Here is a 17,368-nt window from a genome sequence, read left to right on the forward strand (position 1 = left end):
CGAGCATTTCAACATTGTCAATATTTCTCTGTTTGCTGTTGTTGATAAGAATCATGTCGAGCGATGGCACTATTCCAATAACAGTCGAGTTCAGGTATATTTCAACGGCATCTTCGCAATGCGCTCCTCATTGACTCCCCTCACAGTGGAGGGCTCGAGATCCTCTTTGCCAATCAGAAGAAATACGATCTCTCACTGCCCGCCAAAGACGAATCTGGCAAGCCCACAACTGTCGCTTTTCTAGTGAGATTTCTTTGCGACAAAGTCATGAAGGACCCACGTAAAGAACTGTTCGTGCTAGACGGCACTGTGTAAGTTTAGAGGGCAAAGTAACCTCGTACGTACTAATATGTTGAATCAGACGACCTGGCATCCTGGTCCTTATTAACGAAGCGGACTGGGAACTAGAAGGGGAAGATGACTATCAAGTACAAAAAGGGGACCATGTCATGTTTGTTTCTACGCTTCATGGGGGTTGAAATGTGTGCATAGGGTGGGGGAAATACCAGTGTACCTGGGTCATGTTTGGTACATGAAAGATGTATGGCGCTGTGTAGTACATTAGAATACTCAGCGAATCCAAGATGCAAGCCAGGGCTACGAGGGAAACGCATAATCTGGCTTACATAAGGTGTCGATGCGAAGTCGTGGAAGAGGTAATGTGGCTGGTATCGAGGGCGCTAGTGCTATCGCTCTTCTACTATTCTCCTTGTCTGGATATACGTATCAGCCACATTTCCCCTGTACTACAGATGGCCGAGGATATTGGGATTGGTAGGATGCTTGGGTTCATGCCAGCGTGGTGGCTTAGCGGACCAAATAGGCAATGCATACGATGCATGGCGGACAAGCCACTGCGGCCAGTGCATTAGATTCATTCATCTATCCGAGCTCGGGCTCTGGGCTGTGCGTGCAGCGTGTCTTGCATCAGGGTCTTGGGCAGTTCCGGTGTGCAGGGATGAGTGCGACCGGTGAGGCAAAATAATGACAAGCATCAGGGGTATAGGCTTACCTGCTGGATGTGAGAACAATGCGTCGAGTCTGTTGCTTCGTATTGCCAGTAGATTGTCAAGGCGTCATCAGGCCGCCACCTAGGGGGTGGACATTAACCACTGCCAAGCTATGACCACGTGACTACGTGCGAGCGTGTTCCCAACCTAACGCGTGCAATTTGTCTCTTATTTACCCCACCATCAACACGCTCGACAATAACGACCTTGCAGCCATCAGAACTGCAATGTCATCCGACGATGAAGACTACAAGATGGCTGTGGCAAACTCGCTTCGACATACCGATGCGGACGTCGCGCAGAATATCAAGGCAGTCTCCAGCGAGCCCATCGACCTCGTCTCGGACACGGATGACGATGACGAAGATCTCAAACGTGCTATTGCCCTATCCTTGCAAGGAGACAGCAATGATAACCATGTGCAGCCACTCAACAAGAGTATAGCGATATCTACTCCCGTTAAGCCAGGTCTCAGCTCCATGGGCATGGATCGAAAAGCCATGGAAGAAGAGCGTCTCGCAAGGCTAGGAAAGCGGAAGCGGGAGTCGTCCCCAGAGCGACCTTCGAAACAGGCATCAAAGACAATACCACTTCCTGCGTCATCTACAGACACAGCCATACGGTATCCTATGGGCGCTATCAAGCGGACATTCGCCACAAAATACCCTAGGACAGACGACATGACCATCGAGGAAGTCCTAGAAGCAGACACAGTTCGCACGGCAGTCATAAGTTCATTCATGTGGGACTCTGAATGGTTGTTCAAAAAGCTGAACCCCGTCAAGACCAAACAGGTATGGATCATGAATGCAAAAGGCAAAGACGTCCAGCAGAGATGGCAAAAGGAAATGGAAGACATGGGCGTACCGAATCTGAAGATTCATTTTCCACCCATGGACGGCATGATACAAAGTATGCACAGCAAGTTCATGCTACTCTTTGGGTCGAAGAAGCTACGTATCGTAATACCAACTGCAAACATGATACAGACCGACTGGGGAGAGGTTGCGAATGACTGGCAGCCTGGTGTCATGGAAAACTCCGTCTTTCTTATCGACCTGCCCCGTAGGGGCAATGAAACGACTTCCACCAAAGAGAACATGACACGCTTTGGTCAAGAATTGATGTATTTCTTGGAGATGCAGAAAGTACCAGAGATGGTCTTGCAGGGCATCTTGAACTTTGATTTTTCACAAACCAGTCACTTAGCTTTTGTTCATTCCATGTATGATGGTTCATATGATAATCTTTGGCTTCAGCTAACACATTGTAGTGGCGGTTCACATAAAACTGAATCAGAGCATCCGACAGGCCTTCCAGGCCTCACAAGAGCCATCCAGGATTTGCGCCTTGACAAGGTAGAGCAAATAGAACTAGATTACGCCGCTTCCTCGCTTGGTGCTATCAACGATAGTTTCCTATCACGCTTGTACCTTGCAGCATGCGGACAATGCTTCGCAGCAGACACGGCCACGGTTCCTCATGTTCGTAACCATATCCGGATCTACTTCCCCACCAACGAGACGGTGGAAAAAAGTGTCGGAGGTCCCGACTGCGGTGGTATCATTTCCTTGTCGCAACAACATTATAACACAGCCACATTCCCGAGAGAGTGTCTCCGCGACTATGAGTCGCTGCGAGCAGGGATGCTATCTCATAACAAACTTCTGTTGGCACGCGGTCGTAAGAAGGACGGATGGCCGGTTGGGTGGGTTTACGTTGGGTCGGCCAACCTATCGGAATCGGCATGGGGAGGGCAAAAAGTAATCAAAAATGGCAAGATGGGCAGTCTCAACATCAGGAACTGGGAGTGTGGTGTTGTCGTGACTGTGCCAGAGGACAGGTTGGCAGGGCAGGACAAGGACAGGGACAAGGCGGTACCAATGAGTGTATTTGAAGGCACTGTGGAGATTCCCTTTCGAACTCCTGGGGATGAATATGGAGCCAGACAGCCTTGGTTCTTCAGACCAGGGTGAAGGGTCATCTGGCGGTATTCGCAGTGATGGGCCTGCACGATTGGGCCGATTTGAGGCACTAGTCTTGTTAGACGGACCGGTGCTCATTGTGAAGGACAAAGTAGTAATTATCGAAGGCTCTGGACATAGGGGTTGTCTGTATCATCGCCGCTCAACTACGTCAGCAGGAGTAGCAGAAGCAGCGGTAGTGCAATAACGCAGTCCGGGGATTGTGGCTCATTTTTTCCGGACGAGGCCGTTGTGTGTCGTAATACGGAATTATGTGTCCGGGGTGTCTTGCGGCTGTGGACGGCCTAGTGCAGCAAGATGCTAGTCGTGGATCTTGTGGTGCTGGGGCTGCCGGACCAATTTCGGGTTGGTGGCGCGAACAGCGCCAGTACACCCTGGGCGCACAAGCAGACACTGGCTTGGGCAAGGTCATGGCCAACGTCCATGTACGTATGTGCTTGACGACAATGCTGCCATGACCCCCCCAACGCCGCGTCTGTCTGGATATTCAATGTGCTGCCATCGACCTTTCTCATGGCCAACATGTATGCTGCCGCCGGCATGCCTCTGATGGCTCCCGTCCACACCTTCTTCACGTCGCCAGCACGATCGCATCCAGATGCAACGCATGGCAAAGAGCTCCCGCTACACCTTGTCCATCTGATTCTCACATACGTATGCACATGTATGCCATCCGAGCCTCGCAAGAACCCATCCGCTAACCCTGACCCAAGCTCGACCATGTCGCTGACCTTGCGCGCCTTACACGCACCTCGCGCCTCCTCTATTACATGACCATGCCGCGCTTGTACGAGCATGTCACACTGCGCGCCTATTCAGAAATCCGATATGTCGATGGCAGGCCGGAAGGCTATGGTAGTGGCAGCCCCTTTGCCATGGGACTGAACACGCTCGTGTCGCGCAACTTCAACAACTACATACGCAAATTTCGCGTCCTGGGCAACTGGCGCGAGCAAGACACCGAAGACTACAGACACGGTCGTGTGCCGGACAGTAGCATGGTGCTGCAGGTTGCTATGCGGGCTGCAATCGACCGCATGACCAGTCTCGACAGCTTTGCGTACGTTGGCGCCTTCACGCCCCCCTCTCCCTCCGACTCCTTTGCTTTGCTAATGCATCTCCAGCTGGGAACTTAACACTCCACCACTGCACACTATCTACCAGGGTCTCGTGAGTAGACCTACGTTGGCCTCGCTGACCATCAGGTGCCAACTGCGACGTACGCCACGCCCCACTACCATCATCCCCCCGCTGCTCAGCCTCCAGACCTTGGTTGTCTACGATATAGACCCTCTCTGTTATCCCGATGATATCTCGCTACTTTTGCTCGGCTCCAAACAGCTTGAAAACATCACTCTGCATTGGAGCCCACGCATGCGCGCCGAGGGCGAAGAATCCGTCAATTTGTTGTCCATATTTGGTCGCTGTATAGCTGCCAAATACTCATTGCCAGTCAAGCGCGTTACCTTGTATAACTTGTACTCTCGCTACCCCTCCGAAGACATGTACGACGTCTTCAGTCGGGAGACTAGGACTGAGATGACAATTATCAATTGTGGAGGTTCTTCTGATCCTCTTACTGTCTTCGTTGACAATTCGTGGAAGGCGACCCCTGGCAATTTATATGCACCCAACCTCAAGATGATTCGTACCGACGATACAGATACCGCCATGGCTAAATCACTAAGCAGCTGCAAGGGCATCGAACGTGTCTATTTCATCGCAAGTAGGCGAAACGACTCCTTGTATTCAAAGGCGAACAGTTGCACTGCGACACCCACAACGCCATCCCACCTGACACCCAGTATGAGTAGCGGCTCTGCGAGTGCCAACGGTACACCCACTCATGGGTCCGAGGCTCGTACACGAAATGTTGCAAGCGAGTACATTGCTGCTATCCAGACCAATCATCGTACAATCCGCCACCTGCTCCTTTCTGATCGATGGATCTTATCCGAGGATACTCTATTTAGGCTTTGCCAATCGTGTCCAAATCTAGAGCAGTTTGGTTTTGCTGGCTCTGTCCCACCGCTTCAGTCCCTGCGTCAAATCTTTGCCCTTATCCCCAAGCTTTGGGCAATCCGTTTTTTGGTCCGACCAAACACGGACCCCAATGAAAAACCCGACATGATGGATCCGGACACTCACGCTTTCGCACTCGGAACAGAGTTTTGGCGGCCGGAGTACAAAAATGTCAAATATATTGGTTTTGGGGAAAACTTGGTGTTCAGGCTTGGTGGAGTATACTTTCCACCAAACAGCAAAGAGTCGAGCAATGGAGTTGAAGACAAGAGTGTAAAGGCAAAACTGGCTGGGCCAATAAGAAAATTCGAAATAGTAAGCAGGGAAAGTGTCAAGCATATTGAGATTTGGGGCATGGATACCACCGAGTTCGATCCTGAATCCCCTTGAAAATAATCCTTCGACGAAACTTCAAACACAGTTGGAGATGTTTCACAAATAAGCTTATATCAGCGGCGGTGAGCGACAACGCGACCACACACCACACTGATACTGCAAGTCTTATGAACAAACCGCTATGTCACAGACTACCGTACATACCATGGAGTCAATGCGACAACAAAGCAGAAGATCCTCCGGGCTCGCGCGGGACGAATTCCATAAGATTCGGTGCTTCCGTTTTCTTCACGACGTTTGCCCACTATTAGCCAACCTCAATCGTTTGACGTAACATCATTAAAGAGCGTTGTGTGCAAGATAGTCACCATAGACGCATTCGCTCCACTGTGTACGATTTGGTCCTGCTTTTACTATAGCATGAACACGCTGTAGCAAAGCGAGACACATCGCTTCGTGCCAGCCTGTGGAAAGTCTCTCCGCTCGACCTTTACATTGTCTCAACATTACGTGCGTCATCATGTCTTTACCTTTTTCTTTCGCCACTTCTTCATGATTCTGGCAAATTGTTAGTTTCGTTATCATCTGCCACGGAGCCATGGCAAGCAATCCAAAAGTACTAATGTTTGTCTTCCCTCATTGATCCACGCAACTCGCCCGACCGAATGGATGAGACATGTAGCATGTCCCTCTCTTGTATATCAATCCGGGGCACTCTCCCTTTTTGGTCACCAACACAGATTACAAACGCCTTGCAACATGGGTCACAGCGTAACCATCTCAACTACGATACACATCGCTAGCGATTTTGCCAACAAATATCTTATCATCAATGAAGCTGGACAAGGTAACTGCGGGAAAGTGCTTTTTTGCGTTTCCGCTTCATCTGCCTCAAATGAGCCAAAAGACTCAAGGCAAAGCACAGCTGTTGTCGCTGTCAAGACGGCGCAAATTGGATCATTGGGTCTCGGCCTTGCCCAGGAGATTCTGGCTCTCCAACGTATCCAGAGCCTCCTCACTGGTAGTCAGGTAGAGCAACAACTGCCGGCTCTGATCAACTATAATCTATCAGCAGCAGAACCGAGATCACACTGGCTCGCCATAAATGCTATCCAAGGCTTCAACCTCGTCCAACTAATCAAAGCACTCATCCTCTCGGCTCCAGTTTGCAGTCCAAAAAACTCCCTCCCACATAATACCACATCTACCCCAACACTCCCCGCAACCCTCATACTACACATCACGCAGCAACTCGTTCAAACCGTCGCATGGCTCCACACCACCGCCAACATCGCCCACGGCGACATTTTTAGCGGAAACATTATGCTCGACATCTTCCGCTGTAGCTTCTCTACCAACCCCGTCATTCTACCCTCCCTCGTCCTCATCGATTTCGACGGCGCAACCCTCGCCCCCAACGACATACTACGCGCAGCAGATCGTTCATCCGTGTATGAATTCCTCTTCTCACTGGGTGAGATCGGCGGGTTATTTAACCATGCTATTACATCGCAAGATGAAACGGGGTTCTAAGGCGAGTTGATGCAGGTGCTTATTGAGAATAGGTTAGATTGGGGTGTGCGTGCTAGTACAATGGGGTTTAAGGAGTTTTGCGCCAAGTTTGAGGGGGAGATGGTGAGGCGGGTGGAGAGTGGGGTAGATGTAGATGTGGAGAAGGCAAGGGAGTTGGTTGAGCGGGTTGTGGCGATGAGTGAGGTTGAGTTTCCGGGGGAGGAAGTGGTTAAGGAGGTTTTGGAGCGGGGTAGGGGTTTGAAATAGATGGGATACTCGTGCGCCTTAGACTTTTATAGAGGATGAAGTGGTGGGAAATACCCAGGTCCGGGGGGATATGCGGCAGATAGTCAATGGAATGGTCGTCTTATGAAACTTAGGCATTCTCACAGCAGTGTACTAATACGGAGAGAGGAGTTCGAGATGTAGGAGTTATACTAGTAGAATGATTAAAATGAAACATGAGAAATCGGATGTCCTTTCTGTAGTACAAGACACCTCACTCTTATACTAGAGCTTGGTCAACAGTTTCGACCAAAGCTGCTCACAACCTTGTGTATTAGTATTATAAAAGAAACAACCAGAAGTGAACAGGCTTCTATCGACCGCCTACGATCGGGAAGCGGAACTAGTCCAAACCGGGAGCTCATACCTCAAGGGTTACAGAAGGTCACCACATATCGTCTTTATCTTATTTTCTGCACAGCTAATGTGCAACTTCCGACCTGGAAGTGCATTTTCTGACCATCAGAAAAAAAAGACTTACCTTATGTGGGTCTGTCTAGACTGCCGTATAATGGATCCGAGGGGTTCCGGACTGTGACGTCGCCTTCTCGGACCGGACCGAACCCTTTCCCGGCCATGACTAGCTCCACTCATGTCTCGTTGAATAAGCAAAGGCAGTGTGTCCCGGCTATATGTATTTCTAAGGCCTTTACTGATCCTAGACTTGATCGAGTGCAGATGAAGCGGGGATGGTTGACTCCGCGATAGGTGGTGAGGACGAAGTGCCTAGTATGCATGGGTAGGTTTCATCGGGATAGCGGTTCTGCCTAGTGGGGTTAGAAGAACACGATGTTCACTACGGGATACCCGGTGGATCAAAATTGTCAGACTCTACGTCGGTTAGTACTTTACTAAATTTGACAATAAGGTAGAAAGTCAGCTACTTGAGAGATGCACAACCCTACCGCGATATTATACTTATCTCAATCTTTTGCATATATCATCTTTGCGATGTACCAGTGTGATATTCACAGGCAAGAAAAACTTAGAAAGGCGCGAGTGGTTGGTGCCACTGACCGGAGGAAGTATGACCTGTCTTGGATTCTCGCATTTTTTGTCGACTGGATAGGAGGTGGTCGCGACAGTTTCCATAATCATACTAGTACTAAGGGTATTATCGGGGCTGTTAAGGTCACACCAAGGGCCGGTCCGAAAGAAACAAGGGTACATCCTATATTCTCGTCTTTTCTTCCAATGATATTATGAATATGAGACTTACAGCTTATCAAATTAGATTAAGATATGCCTATACCCTTTTCTATACTCTTTTCGAAATAAAATACGCACTAAAAAAAATTGTGCGTACGTACTATTGGTGGTTCAACGCGTACGGACGTTTTGGCTCCTGTGGATCCGTAACACAGATCGTAGATCATATTAGTAAGTTGTATACTGTATAGGCTATATGGATGTAAGAGACAGCGTTGTAGAGTCTTGCTTACACATAAAATTGAATGCTGGTCAGGCCGCCAGCTATATAATAGAGTCTGACAATGGTAAAGAAACATTATTCTCAAGCAAGGCAATCTCCACTCCTAGGAGTCAACTTCTCAACGCCGGTATATCTGCAGCAGCTCGAGTTGGTCTCGTCAGTTCGACATGACTCAATACTTGACTTTTTTCATACAAACCAACGCCACTAGCATGGATCCGAAGACAGCGGTCGGAGTTCCACAGTTTCTGCAGATGATGGGCGTCGCTGTCTTCATCTTTGCAGCATATGCCATATGGCCCGTAATACAGCGCAAATGGTATCTTGCAAAGTTTCCCAGTATGAACGAATATGGAACGGGCGAGAAGTATCGGCAAACGTATCTCTCATCAGCAAGAGAGATTTATGAAAAGGGATATACCAAAGTAACATCATCTCGCACTCGCACTCGCACAAAGCTAGACACTGACAATATTCCAGTTCAAGAACTCTTGTTACGCACTCATGAACGAACAAGGTATATTGGCTCTCTCTCTAAAAGCACACATTTACCCACTACTCACGTGTTCGCAGGTATACCTACCGTCGTCATTCCTGCAAGCCTCCTGCCAGAACTACGAAAACTTCCCGAAGACGTTCTCAGCCGCAGAGAGGCTATATCCCAAGCAAGTTAATTCACTCTCATGGTAAACAATATAGTTAACCGCCTGCAGCTAATGGAGATTGATCACACACGCATGGACCCTGGTAGCCCGACTCCCACCAATTCTGTCAAAGCTGATCTTACGCCAGCGCTAGGTAGGTCTTAAGAAATGATGCTCAAAATTTAGTGTCGCTAACGCCGTTAATAGCCCGGCTGAACCTGACCATCTGCAATGAGGTTGATGATGGACTAAAAGAACTAATGCCGCCATGCAAAGACTGGACCGAAGTCAAGATCTTCGACACACTAACCCTCCTCATCGCAAAGGTCTCCGGTCGTGTCTTCGTCGGTCCAGAAGTGTGTCAAGATCCCGAATACATTGATACCGCAGCCAATTACACATTAGAATTCATGAACGCCGTCCATTCCGTCAAGGCATTACGACCGTGGCTAAAGCCCTACCTGGGTCCGCGCACACCAGAAGTCAAGAAGCTCCGCCAACGCGAGAAGCTCGCTGAAAAGATACTAAGACCCCTCATCGAAGACAGAATCCACAGAAAGGCCAACGACCCTAGCTGGAAGGAGCCAGATGACTTGGTCCAGTGGATGCTTAACAGGAGAAACGAACAGGAATCCGTCAAAGACCTTGTCCAGTATCAACTCACCATGATATTCGCTGCAATCCACACAACAACTGCAACCGCCACTAGCATCTTGTACACCCTCGCTGTCACACCACAATACATCGAGCCCCTCCGCGAGGAAATACGCAGCGTCCTGCCCGCCGACGGCGCCATCACGTTCCGCGCACTACAGCAAATGGAAAAACTCGACAGCTACATCAAAGAAGTCATGCGCGTTTCCCCCGCGTTCCTCAGCAAGTCCTCCCTTAAACCTCCTTCCCCTTTTAACCTTCTTCACTCCCACAAAAAAATTAAAAAAAAAAAAAAAAAACTAACGCAACCCTTCTTTTCTTTTTTGCTACAGCATCCTTCGTCCGCTATGCAAAACAAGGCTTCACACTAAGTACCGGCGCATACATACCCGCAGGCGTCTACATCGAAGCCCCCGCCTTTTCCATCTACAACGACGCGCAGTTTTACGCATCCCCAGAAAACTTCGACGGGTTCAGGTCGTATAGGATAAGGAGGGAGAGTGGGAAAGCGCAGGATATTGCGCGGAACCAGAGTGTTACGAGTAATGAGACGAATTTGAATTTTGGGTATGGGAGACATGCGTGTCCTGGTAGGTTTTTTGCTGTGAATGAGATTAAGATGGTTATGGCGCGTGTGTTGTTGCAGTATAATGTTAAGATGCCGGGGGGGAAGATGGATATGTATTCTCCGGTTGAGTGGGGTACGCATAGTAATCCGGATGCAAGCAAGACGCTTTTGTTCAGGAAGGTTGAAGTCTAGAGTTAAAATGTCTTGATAGAGAGATATGTATAATTTTACTCCACAACTACTACATCAACACATCCAATCCCTCATCATGCACCTTAAGACTGCGCTCCTTTTCCAAAAACATTTCCTGCTCAACCCTGCTCTTCTCCACGTCGACGAAGAAGTACAGAAACGCACAGCTGGCCAGACTCAACGAGAACAAGAAGTAGAACGGACTACTGTTGTTTCCCGTATCATCAATAATCGCACTACTCACCAGCGGCCCAATGAACGCGCTCGTCTTGCCTACAATCGAGAACAGGCTGAAGAACAAAAACTCCTTGCCGCGTGGTGTGACTTCAGAAATCATTGTTTGCGAGTAGCTGTACCACGGACACACGAGAAGACCGTAGAAGACCTGGTACACCCAGACCTCCCATTTGTTGTGGAAACCGAAGCGTTGGGTCCATATGCCGATCATGCCCCAGCCATCCAGCAAGACAATGCAAATAGCCACGACCATGAACATTGTCTTTGTCGAAAGCCCGTACGACTTTTGTATATGCCAGAATGCGCCGATACCGACAGCCTGGGCAGCGATGCCAACAATGAGCAGGTAGGTCAACTGGAGGCTGTTGTAGGCGACGATTTCGTTTTGCAAGGTGCCAATTACTGTGACGGTGGTGTTGAGGCTGTCGCCGAGAAGGAAGTAGCCTGCAAGATATGCGAGACTCTGTCGCAATTGCCAGATCTGCTGCGAGGCATAAATAAGCTGCTTGAAACCTGCTATGATAATGTTGCTGCGCCCTGGATCTTGGCCTGGACGCCGCTTTTCGAGAATGAACCAGGGGATCGCGCAGAGGATCCAGACACCCGTTGCAAACGCGATGAGTACGGAAAGACCCCAGTTGTTGTTTGCCGCGCTGTCGTTGACGTGGAGCGCAAACATTATGCCCACGATGACGGCGAGGATAAGGATCTCAAAGACCGATTGGGTGTAGAATGCTACGTTGGACAGCTCGTTTCGCTTCATCATATCGGCGAACTCGTACTCTGCACGGTCAATCTTTCCTTCTGCAAACTCTTCGGCCTTGATACGCAGATCTTTGGTGTTGCGCGCGAGGCCAGGGAATGCAGCGGTCCAGAAAGTGATGGTGGTCTGGTACGCAATGAGTCCGACAATGTAGAGTCCTACGCCAATGTGCCATTTGTCTTCGGTATGGACGCCCAGCCAGCCGAATCCAATGCCAAATGCGATTATCGAGAGTACGATGAGGATGTTTGGACGCCAGGTGCCGAAGTCTGCGAAAGAGCCTAGGATCAAGAAAATAACGACCTGGATAGCGAAACTTATGCCGTTGCACAAAAGAACAATCGAGTTGATGCTGCGATCCCGACCCATGAAGAAGAGAGTTTCAGAGTCGCCGGCAGCCAGATACATGAGGTTTTGAAAGGCCGTAGGACCAAAGTTGAAAAGTGTCAATCCGTTGTCTCCGACATAGTAACTAATGGCCAATTGTTAGAAGGGTTCGACACAGCCAGTACATGGCGCGGTAACAATGGTTTCCAGAGAGGCGTATACCTACCAATAATACGCCCAAATTTCCCATCGCGAAGTTTCGTAGCGCTCGTCGAATTGGTCGGGCGCGACTGGTGTATCGGCCTCAACAGGGACGTCCACAGCACCTTTAATCGGGTCATCACCTGGCGCGCTGAGTGGCGCAAGGCCCGGCTCGTTGGATGCCATGACCGGAGGACTCTTATAACGAGGAAGAGCGGCCCTGGGAACAGTAAGAAAGGCTGCGAGACCAAATGTCGCGCAACCTACGTCTTTTTCTATGCCGCACCGGTATTCCGCTAAGCACCCACCCTAGTCATTCGTCACGCCCCGTGGGCCGGAGATAGCATGGCTCGTTGATAAGAGAATGCATGGGGTTGGAAATGTGCGGCAAGCTGCAAAGCCGGGAGAAACAGGCCTGTCACCTAAAGGACTTTGCGCGATGCATCCGGTGTATGATTGGGGCGAATACGATCAAGATATGCAAGCTATTGCCAAGTGGAGCTTGGTGGGTGGAAGCGATGTGGGGTGAAGCTGTGAAACCCTGAAGACTCGGTGAGCTAGGCTCGAGCGGGAATGGCCTACGCCACCGCCGTCGAGTCTTTGCAACCTGACCCGCTTTAGTATCTCAACCGAGCTTGCATCGGAAAGCGGCAAATGATTCTTCAGAGCCACCAGGGGCTTGAGTGTAATATGATAAGGTTTGAACATGTGTTTGGTGAGACTCATATCACCGTGTTGTAGCTCCAAACTTTGTTCCACCATGGCAGATACACGGACAAGAACTGGTTTTTTTTTCATGTTCAATGAGAAGGAAGATTTGTTACGATCAGGATGTTCTGAAGTATCAGCGGTATAAATCCATGATTACAGTTGGGTACATTATCCATTGATTACTACGTGTTTCCCTTTTAAGAGCCCCGAATAGTCTGACTTGCTTCCTCCTCCGCCCCATTATCGCAACCAACCTCGCTGCCAAGGAAGCGGTACCAAGCGCGTATCCGCCTCTTCTCAATGCCCCAAAGCCCTCTTCAATTTGAAGGCGTCAATAGGAAGTCCACTACCTTGAATCCAATACTACCCTCATGAAAAGTGGTATGCAAAGAGCCTTCCTCGCAGCTCCTAGCACCAAATTCGAAGCATCACCGACGCACACAATTCGTGTTGTCCGCCTGGCACTTGAACCAACGCTTCGATCTCATCGCATTCATTTTCCAACTCCTCCAATAGCAATTCACGCAAATGACTTACCCAGTTCAGTAATTTCCCAAGCTCATCTTGGTGCGAAACCTCCATGTGGCGCCGGGGGACCTTGACCACCGGACCACGTTGTGTTCGTATTCGCCGGAGCGGCGTTAGCACCACTCTGCCTTTGAGCGTTGTGGTTCATGCTTGGCGTAGAGTTGTTGCTGTACAATGGACTCTGGAACGTTTCTCCAGTTTGGTAGTTGGTAAACCCCAAGTTGTTATTTATGAAATAGTCGATGTTGCTTGGCGCCACGTTGCTTGATTCTGCAGCAAAGAAATCGTTGCCATAAGTGGATGGAGTGATGTTACCCTGCGCGTTCGGGAAAAACGACGCGTTCGTGCTGTTCGATTGGTGCATATGGCTGGGCATGAAGGAAGGTGGAGGTTGCTGTACCATGCTGTGGTGAGGCTGCTGTACGTTACCGGTATTGACAGCCAAATTTACATTGATACCATGGTTTGAGTGAGTCTCAGTCGGCGACCCAGCATTGTTCAATCTCGCATTCTGTACAAGACCTGGCTGCTGCTGCTGAGACGACAGGGGACCTATGGGTTGCTGTTGTCCCATTGGACATCCAGGTTGCATCTGCATGCCATTCTGTTGAACGGGAGACGGGCCATGGCCTGGAAAGTATTGTTGTTGTGCGATCGGAATAGGTGGACTTTGGCAAGCCGAACTATCGAAACTTATGGATGAGTACTGCCGGTATCCAGTATTCTGTGCCATACTCATGGGCTGCCTTGGTACGGGCGGAGCTTCAGTCCTCGGTGCACCTCCGCTCGGTCCTGCGAGCAGATTTGATCCCATACCAAAACAATTCAAGAGGAGAGACTGGTTACATGCACGTTGAAAAGCGGCCGCAGTAGCTTCAGCGTTCCTAGACATGTGTTAGTTATACTTGTACAGATCGTTTATAACACTGTTTGACTTACCCATTCGGACTGAATCTTCTTTTCTTGTCAAATTTGGAAGTCTGAAGCTGCTGCTGCTGTTGCTGTACGCCAGGCGTCTGAGGGGTGTTCTGCATCGTACGAGTCGCCACCCGCAATTTATGCTTAGCATCCTCGGCCTCCCTCTTCGCTTCTTTCAATTCCTTCGCAATGATATCTAATTTGGAACGCCAATTCAATTCGGCGTCCTGGAGCTTTATCTGATTAGTTTGCATCAGTGCCATCTCTCGGCTCTTGAAATGGGCTTGCTCCGTTTCAATCTTGGCCTGTGAATTTGCCATCGCATCTTTGTCTTTCATAGCTTGCTCCTTGTCCTGCTCTGCTTTGGCAAGAGACACCTCCAGTCCTATGATCTTGTTCTTGAGGTCCTCGACGATCTTGTCAGGTTGTGTCTTCATGTTAACATCCTCTCGTTGATTAGCTAGAGAGCCAGTGTGGATTGTGCGAAGTTCCTCTTCCAACTCTTGAATCTTAGCGTCTTTGATCGATACTTCAGTTTCGAGATGCGCGATTCTGGCCTCGAGACAACTGATTCGTCTATTGGCCTTGATCGAAAAATCTTCATGTTGAAAGGCCTGCTCCTTCATCGCGTCTTGAAGATTTCTCGCCTCGTTGTTGGCATGTAGCCTCTCTGTGTAGCGTGTTTGGGCGCGCTGCTTCGCTGCTGCAGTCTCGGCTTCAGCGGCAGCTGTGCTTTTCACAGCTTCGGCGACGCGTTGGCTAGACTCGGACACTGCTTCTGCGAGGTGCACTTTGTCTTGCTCAAGTTCAGCGATGCGACGCTCGAGGGTGGCGATTTGGATAGGACATGGCGTGGGCGGCGAAGACTCAAGAGACTTTGGGGCCGACATACTGGATATTGGTACTGGACCCGTCTGGCTTGCGGCTTCTAATGTAAGACTTGAATGGCACGACTTCGCTGACATCGCCGCAGGAGAGGTCACTATATAAGGTCAGCGCAAGTGGAGGTGTTGTCTAATCAAAAGCCAGACAGACTAGGACCCTACTCGATGCGCTGCCGTATGAGTGTGCGACTGTGATATTGTGTCGGCTATATTTGCGCTTGAAGAGCGATAAACCAATGCTAGGGAGGGGTGGAAATACCTTTGCGGAAAGAAGCAGGTCCAAGTGAGATATTGTGTGTGTTGTGGGTAGTCTCACAACTGGGGAATCCGGTTAGCGTGAATTGTGTTGCTGAGCAAAACACTGAGGTACTGTCGTTCGAGCTGTTTGTTATGGAACAAATTTTTCAGTGCGTTACGTTCACGTTGTCGCACTGTGCTGCAAATGCCTGGGCACAGTTAGGGTGTCTTGTGTGCGACGATATAATCAGTTGAAATTATTTCATGGTCATATATCTGGCAGTGAAGGTCATAACCATGGTTAGGTGCGCTAGCCACGTGAGTTTGGGACTTGATTTGGCGAGAATAACAAACTGAACGCTGGTCCCGCTTCAACGCAAGGCGCAATACATGCACGTGGCTGCGGCATTCTAATTTATGACCGTGTATTGTGTAGACTGTACGGTATAAGCGCGATATGAGTCGGTCTTGCACATTCCGGTCCAGCATATTCGGTATGCCTTATTAAATCCCTTTAGATTGGAAGTGAGTATCTATATTTTAGCTGACAGCGCTCAAGGATAGAGATACTCAAAAAATCACCTAGTTTGGATGCACAAACATATTGAACGGCTGTATTGTCACCCAAGCCATGGGTGATACAAATAAGTGTGCATTGCTCTCCTTCACTCATTTGCTAATGAGTCACACATTCTCATTTTCCAAAAACAAGCCACCTTCTCTTCTCTTCTCTTCTATCTTTCTCCGTTACCATTGTTATATCGCCGACTGTCACGTGCTCGTGCACGATACCAAGCTCATGACACTCCAGCGCACTGGAAAACGAAGTGTTTGAATACATCTGACTTGACACAGACGACACCCTATCTTATCACTCATCGCGTAAGTCTGTACCCGTACGCGATACTAAAGGTCGAAACAGAGTAATGAACAGTGCACACGGGGTACGAGACAAGAGTCTGACTTGCCGATAGCCGTGGCGCTAGTAGTACCATGTGGCATTGCTTGGTACTCACACTCGCTATTTCCTCGGCTTTCTACCCGCCGCATCTGCACTTTACGTAGGTATGTAGTATCTATACGAGCTTTCGCCACCAAACTCCTCTCACTTTCCCAGATTTTGCCGTTGACAAAAATGCCGAAACCGTAGTGACCTTGAGGATGCGCTCGATCATCCCATCCCACCTTTGAACAATGGGTCAATGCAAGCGTCATGCCGGTCACGAAGTGCCGAGCTGGCTGGATTCGAGTTCACAATGCGCCGTGGAGTCGCGCTGTTGCTTCGGTCAAACCACGGAAAATCCAAACAATTGGAAAGACTGCCCATGTGAAATGCACTGAAACCCATAAGACTGGTGGCATCATCTGCTGTACAACTGACATTTGCGCTGATGAGGAGAGAAGGTAGTTACGCATTTGTACGCCTAAATATAGCAAGCTCCGCACAAGACGAGGAGTGACGGATGATGATCTGCAAAATGACGTATCACGCACTAGCACTAGCACTAGCACTAGCACCGGATGTGACCCCGTGGGTGTATTGCTTTCAGAGGCGACTGTCTACTACTACAGTTACACTTGGTTGCTTGAGAGAGAAAACCACTGAGGAAAATCTACTTCCTCAATTTTTACATGCACAACTTGGGTTATAAAAGAGAAAGATTACCATCTTCTATAAATATACTAGCGGTGACCCAAGCTGGTCCAAGCACACCAAAGAGGTTTAGGGTGTAAGTAAATTGACATGGTCGTTGAGTTCGGATGTTACTACCACGCCAGGGTTTGTATCTATCGGTCCGCAAATGGGGCGACTTGTTTTGGCTTGGACCCGACTGCGGCATCTTGCGGGTTAGCACCAGATGTCGTAGTAAGTAGTTGAGGAAATGATGTACATTCGAAGAGCAAGGATGCGGGAAAAGGGA

At 49.3% G+C, this 17,368-nt stretch overlaps 7 protein-coding genes across 7 annotated transcripts; 5 read left to right on the top strand and 2 right to left on the bottom strand.

The window, feature by feature from the left end:
- Window positions 1–53: 53 nt before the first annotated feature.
- On the top strand, window positions 54–479 carry COCVIDRAFT_84115 (hypothetical protein; the record flags this gene model as incomplete). Its single annotated transcript, XM_014706835.1, has 3 exons — window positions 54–94; window positions 147–311; window positions 362–479. 3 exons carry the CDS (start codon window positions 54–56, stop codon window positions 477–479), a joined length of 324 nt encoding a protein of 107 aa, XP_014562321.1.
- A 758-nt stretch (window positions 480–1,237) lies between these two features.
- Window positions 1,238–2,986, top strand: COCVIDRAFT_21758 (hypothetical protein; the record flags this gene model as incomplete). The annotated part of the gene is made up of 2 exons (XM_014706778.1): window positions 1,238–2,235; window positions 2,284–2,986. The coding sequence occupies 2 exons, from the start codon at window positions 1,238–1,240 to the stop codon at window positions 2,984–2,986; spliced, it is 1,701 nt and encodes a 566-aa protein (XP_014562264.1).
- A 549-nt stretch (window positions 2,987–3,535) lies between these two features.
- COCVIDRAFT_84076 (hypothetical protein) lies at window positions 3,536–5,407 on the top strand (the record flags this gene model as incomplete). Its single annotated transcript, XM_014706836.1, has 3 exons — window positions 3,536–3,649; window positions 3,709–4,055; window positions 4,120–5,407. 3 exons carry the CDS (start codon window positions 3,536–3,538, stop codon window positions 5,405–5,407), a joined length of 1,749 nt encoding a protein of 582 aa, XP_014562322.1.
- A 705-nt stretch (window positions 5,408–6,112) lies between these two features.
- COCVIDRAFT_32764 (hypothetical protein) lies at window positions 6,113–7,132 on the top strand (the record flags this gene model as incomplete). The annotated part of the gene is made up of 2 exons (XM_014706837.1): window positions 6,113–6,827; window positions 6,888–7,132. 2 exons carry the CDS (start codon window positions 6,113–6,115, stop codon window positions 7,130–7,132), a joined length of 960 nt encoding a protein of 319 aa, XP_014562323.1.
- A 1,662-nt stretch (window positions 7,133–8,794) lies between these two features.
- On the top strand, window positions 8,795–10,640 carry COCVIDRAFT_32765 (hypothetical protein; the record flags this gene model as incomplete). Its single annotated transcript, XM_014706838.1, has 6 exons — window positions 8,795–9,007; window positions 9,063–9,099; window positions 9,156–9,247; window positions 9,296–9,380; window positions 9,434–10,102; window positions 10,213–10,640. 6 exons carry the CDS (start codon window positions 8,795–8,797, stop codon window positions 10,638–10,640), a joined length of 1,524 nt encoding a protein of 507 aa, XP_014562324.1.
- A 49-nt stretch (window positions 10,641–10,689) lies between these two features.
- On the bottom strand, window positions 10,690–12,354 carry COCVIDRAFT_21762 (hypothetical protein; the record flags this gene model as incomplete). Its single annotated transcript, XM_014706779.1, has 2 exons — window positions 10,690–12,112; window positions 12,194–12,354. 2 exons carry the CDS (start codon window positions 12,352–12,354, stop codon window positions 10,690–10,692), a joined length of 1,584 nt encoding a protein of 527 aa, XP_014562265.1.
- An 842-nt stretch (window positions 12,355–13,196) lies between these two features.
- COCVIDRAFT_32767 (hypothetical protein) lies at window positions 13,197–15,215 on the bottom strand (the record flags this gene model as incomplete). The annotated part of the gene is made up of 3 exons (XM_014706839.1): window positions 13,197–13,273; window positions 13,528–14,291; window positions 14,347–15,215. The coding sequence occupies 3 exons, from the start codon at window positions 15,213–15,215 to the stop codon at window positions 13,197–13,199; spliced, it is 1,710 nt and encodes a 569-aa protein (XP_014562325.1).
- Between the last annotated feature and the right edge of the window lie 2,153 nt (window positions 15,216–17,368).

Source organism: Bipolaris victoriae (assembly GCF_000527765.1).
Source record: "Bipolaris victoriae FI3 unplaced genomic scaffold scaffold_1, whole genome shotgun sequence".
NCBI classification, from domain to species: domain Eukaryota; kingdom Fungi; phylum Ascomycota; class Dothideomycetes; order Pleosporales; family Pleosporaceae; genus Bipolaris; species Bipolaris victoriae.